The sequence below is a fragment of the Lynx canadensis genome, chromosome D1, assembly GCF_007474595.2.
Source record: "Lynx canadensis isolate LIC74 chromosome D1, mLynCan4.pri.v2, whole genome shotgun sequence".
NCBI lineage: Eukaryota > Metazoa > Chordata > Mammalia > Carnivora > Felidae > Lynx > Lynx canadensis.
The window spans coordinates 21,442,584-21,451,639 of NC_044312.2; the positions used below are offsets into that span (position 1 = coordinate 21,442,584).

Genomic DNA, 9,056 nt, shown 5'->3' on the forward strand with positions numbered 1-9,056 from the left:
ATAGGTCTCAAAGCACTGTCTCCCTGTGGGGCTAGTACAGGAAGCTTTTATTCAGTATATTAGGGGCAGGTAGCTTGCATATACAATAAGGAACTTAATATAATCTCTATTACTTGGGCTCTTTGGTTCAACTGCACATGTCTGGCGTGTCAACATGCTAATGAATACATTGTATGTTTAAAATAGGGTGGAAAACTGCCCATAAGAGGAGATCTTAGTATTATAATGAGTTAAAGGTAACTTCAGGACAACTTGGGGGCTCCTGCACAGGTCCTCAGCTCCAGACCAGCTCAGAGTGGCCCAGGCAAGGGGCTACCAGGGGAAACACCTAGCCTGGCCTTTCCTTGTCAGGAACTGCTAGTTCTGCAAAACAAAGCATATTCCTTCCCTGCTTTTGTCCCTTCCCCCTCCTCCCTTCTGCTGATAGCTTTCAGCCCTCTGATCTGAGTAACTCCCTGTTGCATCTTGGCTAACACAGGCACTGTGCATAGAAAGACTCTCTTAAAACATACAACCAACAAGCAACAGTGACAGAGCCTGGGGAGGATACAGAAGGACAAGAAAAGTAGAGTAAAGGGAGACTTCCTTTCACTGATCATTTTTTGGTAATAATTATAAATACCATGGATATGTACTGCCCAGTCAACATACAAATAAATACATATTGTAAATGGGATGTGGAAAGAATAGAGAAATGGAGAAAGAAATAATTAATTCTCTTAACAATCCTGCGGAAACTGTTTTAAAAAGGAAGAGACATCAGGGGCGCCTGGGTGGCTCACTCCGTTGAGCGACTGACGTCGGCTCAGGTCATGATTTTGCAGTTTGTGAGTTCGAGCCCCGTGTCGGGCTCTGTGCTGACAGCTCGGAGCCTGGAGCCTGCCTCGGATTCTGTGTCTCCCTCTCTCTGCCCCTTCCCTGCTCATGCTCTGCCTCTGTCTCTCAAAAATGAATAAACGTTAAAAAAATTTTTTTTTAAAGAAAGAGACATCAACTAACTCGTGTGAGGTCACAGAACTGCTGAGTAAAAGCGAGGGTTCAGATTTTATTCTACCCCCCAACTCCTTAGTTTGCTTTTTCAGAGACTTTATGCTGTTCTTCTCGTCTCCCCTGTCCCAGTCATTCCAATTCTGTCATGGTTCTCTGTTCCGTGCCATCTAAACACAGTTCCCTGATTCCACCACAGTCATTCTTTTGAACTCACTCTTAGTGATCTGTACCTTCCCTAATGATACAACTCTATATCCATCCAGACTTCATTTTTACAAATAGAAGAGAATTTTCCTAAAAAGAATCTCATAAATCAAAAGTATTTTCAGAGCATTTCACATATCGTTGCTTCTCAAAGAAATATTTACTACTTACGTTTTCCTTTTAAACCAAAAAGCAACTCTACCTCCCTTTACACAGTACCATTAGGCTGTGGATTTGCAAACCTAAACTGTATAATCCTTTCACCCTTTGCTGGAAGGTGTGTCAGAGTCCCAGCAGAAAACAGATGATCCCCTGAAACAAAGTAATTGAAAAACATAACAAGGGCACTATTTGCATGGGTACAGGCAAAAGAGTGGTTGAGAGAAACCCCAAAAGGATTGTAGAGGCTAGTAGAAGCAACACTACCACCCCTTTGAGTGAAGAGACAAAAGAGGAAATAGGCATTCAGTGACTATAGCCCCCTGGAAGAAAGTCAGGGAAATAAATATCATAGTATCATGCTCCTCTTTTTCTCTGGTTTTCTCTGCTGATGCCGCCATTGGCTTAACCCAACCAGAAACCAGATGGCCATGGAGCCCATTGACAAGATCCATTAGGGAATGCCTCCCAGGACTTGGAGCAAGGTACACAGAGGCAGAAAGTTGATCTAGAGAGGCACAGAGAGAATACCTCACATAGTCTCTGTCATATACATTACCATAACAGTCAGTCATCATTTCTTCTGCTGACCGGCAGCTGTGTGGTGCTAACCTAATTACTGGCTTGTAACACAAAGTCTTCTCTATGGTTCTGAAATATTCTCCAGATTTTTAGCTGACCACTGTGAGCTTCAGACTTCTCCACCCAAGTGTTAAAAGCACAATTTGAAAACAAGGAAATGGCTGTGTGGGAAAAATTCCTCAAATCTGTACTTCATAACTTTGATACTTTCTATAAGGTCTTCCAGCCAGCATGACCAAATCCTTTCAAGTCCAAGTCCCTGAAGCTCCACAGTACTGTCTGAGGAGTTACCATGCTTGCTGCTCTCTGGGTCCTAGCATACTCCCCACCATGTACTCTGCAAAATTCTTGAAGAATTTGGTCATTTAGCCAAGACCATCTCAACAAAGTTTTGTACCTCCTACCTTCTCTGCAAAAATGTGGTATTTAAAATTAGCCCTTGAAAAGTTGCATGAAATTTCTGTAGATAGAACTGGATCTTAACATCCTAGATCAGTTCACATTTGAAACGAAATCTTCCAGGGCTGATAGAGGAAGAAAGTGAGCCATAGTGGAAGGCCACTAGAATTAGAAATCAAGAGCCTACATCCTAGTCACAGTTCTGCTGCTGAGTAACTGAATGACCTTGGAGAAGGTACATAAACCTTGACCTATCCTCAGAAATATAAGCGAACTGAATTAAGTGATTCTTAAGATCCTCTAAATATTGAGTACCTTATAGCTTTAAGGATAAATAAAATGGGGAGGATAAACTTCGAGAAAGATTTAAAGTTTCCTCTATGTAACCAATGGAACCTGAATTATATAAGGAAAGAAAAAAAAAAAACTGCTTTCCTAAGTATTGTCCCTTTCTCAAGAGAATGTCTTTTTGCTCAATGATTTCTTCAGAGCAACTTTGATGTCTTTATTTCTTAAGCTATAGATTAGCGGGTTGAGCATGGGCACAACGGTGGTATAGAACAAGGAGGACACTTTCCCCTGATTCATAGGTAAAAGAGAGGAGGGTTTGAGGTACATAAATGCCCCTGACCCAAAGAAAAGAGAAACAGCAATTATGTGAGAGCTGCATGTGCTGAAGGCTTTGGACCTGCCCTCAGTGGAACGAATATGGAGAATGCTGGTGAGGATGAGGGCATAAGAAATGAAGATGGTAACTGTGGGCACGCCAATATCAATGCCCACGACAACGAAAACTACCAGCTCATTTATATAGGTGCTGGTGCAAGAGCGCTCAAGAAGGGGAAGGATGTCACACATGTAGTGGTCAACCAGATTGTTGGCACAGAAGGTCAGTCTCACCATGCATGTCGTGTGGGCCATGGCCCCAGCAAACCCCATCACATAGACACCCAACAGAAGAAGCGAGCAGACCTGAGGAGACATGGTGGCTGTGTACACCAGTGGGTTACAGATGGCGATGTAGCGGTCATATGCCATTGCTGACAGGATGAAGGACTCAGAGACAACAAAGAAAAGAAAAAAGAAGAGCTGAGTCATACACCCTGCATAGGTGATGATGTTCTTCTTGGAGACAAAACTCATCAGCATCTTGGGAGTGATAACAGTGGAATAGCAAAAATCTATGAAGGACAAGTTGAAGAGGAAGAAGTACATGGGGGTGTGCAGGTGAGAATTCAGCCCAATCAGGGTTATCAGACCCAGGTTCCCCATCACAGTGACCACATAGAAACCTAGAAACAGGAAGAAGAGGGGCATCCGGAGTCTGGGCTGGTTGGTTAAGCCTGCAAGGATAAATTCTGTCACAGAGGAGTTCTCAGCTGCCATTCTCATTAAAGGCATTCTGTGGAAACAAGAGGAAAAAGTCACTTAGAAAGGGAGACAGAGACAGAGGCCCCTTCTTCCTCCCATTCTTGAAAACCTGATCCACACAAAGAGATTTTGGACTTGCAGAAAGGCCTTTCGGGATGCCTGTGTGTCTGTTCTCACAGCCCCCTAAGGAGTCTGCCACTAGAGTACCCTCTGGAGGATGGACCTTTCTCCATGGTGAGGGCAGATGCTGCTGCGAAGAAGGGTCTCAAGGATGAGCTCAGGAGTCTTCTGGGTCTTTGGTCTATTTATTGTGACCTTCCAACTCCAGCTTATGCTCAGGATTATAAAACCTCGGGCCAATACCTGAGGAGAGTCCGCTTAAGAGGTGGGAGCCAGCCCACTGTGCCTGGAGTTTCCACTCCATGGTCACCCATGGGAGAGGGCCTTCCCCAAAGCCTTTACTACCTGAGGTTGGGGACTTAGGAAAAGTTCAGCCCAGATTCAGTCACTCACCCTTCTTCAGCCCAGAGCCTCAATTGTGCCTTTCAGTCCCGTTCTTATCCTCAATCGTTCAGACAGATAAATGGCTATAATGCTAGCACAGACAAAGGAAGAAAGCACAGACCATTTTAGCTCCTGTCCTGTTTGAAGGATCAGAATTTGGATGGCCTTAGAATTTGTTCTGAGCTAAAGAAGGTGATATTTCATGGAGGCTTTGCCCCAAGGCTATTTTCCAGTTTGTAGAAGGGAGACAGGATCCTTACCTATAATCAGTGCCAGCTGGTGACAGGAGACTGAGCAGTGTTTTTCTAAGTTTAGAGATCTGGGGACCTGATTAGAAGTAGAAAGTCAGAGGATCCCCCGGGATCACAGCCCTAGAAACTAACTTTTTAAAAAAATGAATATTTGCTTGTACCTTGGTAATATTTGAATGGGCTTTTAGAAAAATTATTCATTTATCCAATTAACATCTACTCAGTAAAATGCAAAGCATTGTGCAAAAATAATCACTTACCATTTATTGAGAACTTATTATATATACCAAACATTCCTAGCACTTCTGTACCGACCCCAACAGTCCAGGATCCAAAATCATTTCACAAACAATACTTCCTTCTAATTCTCCCCCAAATCCTATGAACTGGTTTTAATCACTCCTGTTTTAGAGGTGCAGTAATTCACCAGATGTTAAATTAAAAAGGCCGTAATAAATCTAGGTCCATCTTACTCCAAATCTGGTGTTCTTAGTAATTGTGTTTAACATCTGCCTATGGGAGATAATAAAATATGTAAGCAGGGTTCTTGCCTTCAAGGGTCTGACAATCTCTTGGAAAAGATAAGATAGAATACACTGAACTTAATATGCTGAAAAAGATATGATAAAATACAGAAAAGGTAAAAGTAAAATGCTATTCAAGTTCAGAGAAGGGTATTCCATACACCACTTAAATTTCAGTTTATCACAGAAATCCCATAATATCTAGTTCAGGGAGAAACAGACTTTCCTTGTAATCCCTTGGAATTGGAGTTTAGCAGTAAAGAAAAATCCCCATCAGTTAAGAACTATTTTTTCCAAAATTGCTAAATTGTTGGAATTTTTGATGGCCCCTGCCCTCTACCCTGTCAGCTCTCTTTCAGGAGGCTCCCAGTGAGCTCATACTGACTGTGATGACCTCGTAGCTTGAACTCCCTTCTTCCTACCAAACCACCAACGTTTATGTCCCTATTTTGCTTACTTTGTCTTTTTCTAACTCTCCCTCATGACAGAAGTTATCCCACTGTGCCTCAGTATCTCAGTGTCTTGCTTGAGCCCAGTGACAGCTAATTCACACTTTTGGGGTCTCAGATTTGAAGCAATATTAAAAACCATCTAGTCCTAACAGTTGAGTTAGATGAGCCTATGCATATTAAAAGTGCATTTACTGCTGCTCCAATGCAAACATAATAAGTTCAAATCCCAGAAGTAGAACTTTATGATCTGTTTTTACCTCTAAATCTGTCCCTGGTGATTGGGGTGTTTAGCCAGGTTTGGGATTCACTGATCTAGCCCTCCAACCCTACATCACCCAGACAGGAAAACTGAGGTCCAGCTAGTCACACAGCTGGTTGGTGGTGGAGTCTGGAATCAAACTTGAATCTCTAACTTCTCCAGTTGGAGGGGTTTTCCAGCCTTTCTAAAAGAAGCCCACCTGCTCTTTGACTTGGCTGAGTACAATGCAGAGCACAAGGAAAGGGCATAATTGGACATCAAACTTAGAACAGCACCCCAGGGTTATAGTAGGGAGAGACTTAAATGCCATGTCAAGAAATGTGTATGCAGTGTGAATCCATGGAACATTTTGAACAGAAGAATGGCATGATCAGGGGAATGACATGATCAGATGTGCTGAGGAAGACCAATTAGTCTAACAGGCTACTATCAGGCATCAGTGGCTTAATAGAGCAGTCCCTCCAGGCAATGTTCTATCTTGTAATTCAGACAGGACGCTTTAACTCCAAGGACAACAGTAAGACAAAGGACAAAGTATGGACTTTCGAAAAAGAGTTAAATGGAGCAAAAGGCCTTTCTAAACTTTTTGGCACAGTAAAAATCACATAATGTGGCCCCTGCCTTATAGCTGTGGTATCATCTACCCTCTGCTCTGAACCATTTTGCAAGGCCCTGTCCCATCACCAGGCTGTCTGTGTTGGACATTGTTTCTGCCTCGTTTCAGCCCATCTTTTTGGCTTCTGCTGTTGCTGTGGCAGCTGGCTGCACGCAGTTGTAGTCAAGAAGCACAGTTCACCAGCTGTACCACTTTGGACTGCTTTGGCAGATATCTCTGCCACCACACAGACTGTCTGCTGGAATCCCCCCAGCCGCTCTGGTGCATCTGCAAACCTGCAGGTGTGAAGAAGTTAACACCCCTGGGAGTCAGTGGATAAATGCTCTGCTCTTCTGTGTCTCTAGTGCTCCATTCCTCATGGATTCTCAACGGGGCCTCAGAGAGATGGGTTGTGAATTTCCCATTGAGGCAAACACTGTAATGGCCTGCCTTGGACTGGCTTTCCATCCTTCCCTGCTTCACTCTTCCTCTTCCCTTAGATCACTTCCAGAAATAAGCTACCTCCATATAAGTCCTTGTCCCCAGCACGGCTTTTCTCAGCTGAAGTGCTCCCAAAACAGTATTTGGAGCAAGTTTGACCAAAATGTTCCTTACTCCACCTGGGAGGAAGCAGCCTCACCCAAACCTGTTTGATTCCAGGTCAGGGAAATAAATATGAATCACTAAATTTATCAAGTACCAAAAAATCCACATATCAGAGAATTTTTATTTCTTGAGTATGCCCTAACAAAATGCCAAAATACTAGAAGGAACAGGATCTCAAATCATTACCAGCTCATACCCTAATGGACATTAGCCAGAAAGTCCTAGTATCTTGACTTAGATCCACTGAAGCTCCTCCTGACATCTTGCTGTCTTTGTGACCATCCATATACCTCCCTGAGCCGGGACAGGTAAGAACTAAGTTTATTCATGTTTGTATCTTTAGAACCAAATGTCAGACCTGGCTTGCAGCAGCTCAGAAAACATTTTTTCATCTAAGATTTTCACCCTTCCTCATCTGTGAAATGGGAATAATGATAATCCATAAGACTGTTGTAAGGGATAAATTAAATCATAAGAGCCTAGCAAAGAGGCTGACGCATGGAACAACCTTGATAAATGTTTATAGAAAACCTACTAGAAACCCCAGAATTAGACCCACAAAAGTATGGCCAACTAATCTTTGACAAAGCAGGAAAGAATATCCAATGGAAAAAAGACAGTCTCTTTAACAAATGGTGCTGGGAGAACTGGACAGCAACATGCAGAAGAATGAAACTAGACCACTTTCTTACACCATTCACAAAAATAAACTCAAAATGGATAAAGGACCTGAATGTGAGACAGGAAACCATCAAAACTCTAGAGGAGAAAGCAGGAAAAACCTCTCTGACCTCAGCCACAGCAATTTCTTACTTGACACATCTCCAAAAGCAAGGGAATTAAAAGCAAAAATGAAATATTGGACCTCATGAAGATAAAAAGCTTCTGCACTGCAACAATCAACAAAACTAAAAGGCAACCAATGGAATGGGAAAAGATATTTGGCATATCGGACAAAGGGCTAGTATCCAAAATCTATAAAGAAGTCACCAAACTCCACACCCAAAAAATGAGTAATCCAATTAAGAAATGGGCAGAAAACATGAATAGACACTTCTCTAAAGAAGACATCCAGATGGCCAACAGGCACATGAAGAGTTGCTCAACGTTGCTCCTCATCAGGGAAATACAAATCAAAACCACACTGAGATACCACCTCATGCCAGTCAGAGTGGCTAAAAGAAACAAATCAGGAGACTATAGATGCTGGCGAGGATGTGGAGAAACGGGAACCCTCTTAAACTGTTGGAAATGCAAACTGGTGCAGCCACTCTGGAAAACAGTGTGGAGGTTCCTCATAAAATTAAAAATAGACCTACCCTATGACCCAGCAATAGCACTGCTAGGAATTTACCCAAGGGATACAGGAGTGCTGATGCATAGGGGCACTTGTACCTCAATGTTTATAACAGCACTCTCAACAATAGCCAAATTGTGGAAAAAGCCTAAATGTCCATCAACTGATGAATGGATAAAGAAATTGTGGTTTATATACACAATGGAATACTACGTGGCAATGAGAAAGAATGAAATATGGCCTTTTGTAGCAACATGGATGGAATTGGAGAGTGTTATGCTAAGTAAAGTAAGTCATACAGAGAAAGAGAGATACCATATGTTTTCACTCTTATGGGGATCCTGAGAAACTTAACAGAAGACCATGGGGGGAGGGGAAGGGAAAAAAAAAAGGTTAGAGAGGGAGGGAGCCAAAACATAAGAGACTCTTAAAAACTGAGAGCAAACTGAGGGTTGATGGGGGGTAAGGGGGGGGAGGATGGGTGATGGGCATTGAGGAAGGCACCTCATTGGAAAGAACACTGGGTGTTGTATGGAAACCAATTTGACAATAAATTTCATATTAAAAAATAATAATAAAGGCAAAAAAAAGAAAAGAAAACCTACATAAAATATATATAATTTAGGGAGGGAATGAGAGAGAGAAAAACCCTGCTAAGAGCTAGATGAGCCTGTAAGGGGCAAAAGAGAGGCTAATATAGGGAGGAAGTGAGGAGAGCTGATTGACAGAAATAAGAGAAAGCTGAAGCAGTGTTTTTTTTTCTTCAGAAGTTTATCTAAGGCCCAACTCTCCAATGTAACTTAATCACAGACAGGATCAGGATCCTTGAGTATTCCACCTGTCCCTGCTTCCTGTCCCACCAT

At 42.5% G+C, this 9,056-nt stretch overlaps 1 protein-coding gene across 1 annotated transcript; it reads right to left on the reverse strand.

Moving 5' to 3' along the window:
• Positions 1-2,787: 2,787 nt before the first annotated feature.
• On the reverse strand, positions 2,788-3,735 carry LOC115525112 (olfactory receptor 145). The gene has a single exon (XM_030332089.1). The coding sequence runs from the start codon at positions 3,733-3,735 to the stop codon at positions 2,788-2,790; it is 948 nt and encodes a 315-aa protein (XP_030187949.1).
• Between the last annotated feature and the right edge of the window lie 5,321 nt (positions 3,736-9,056).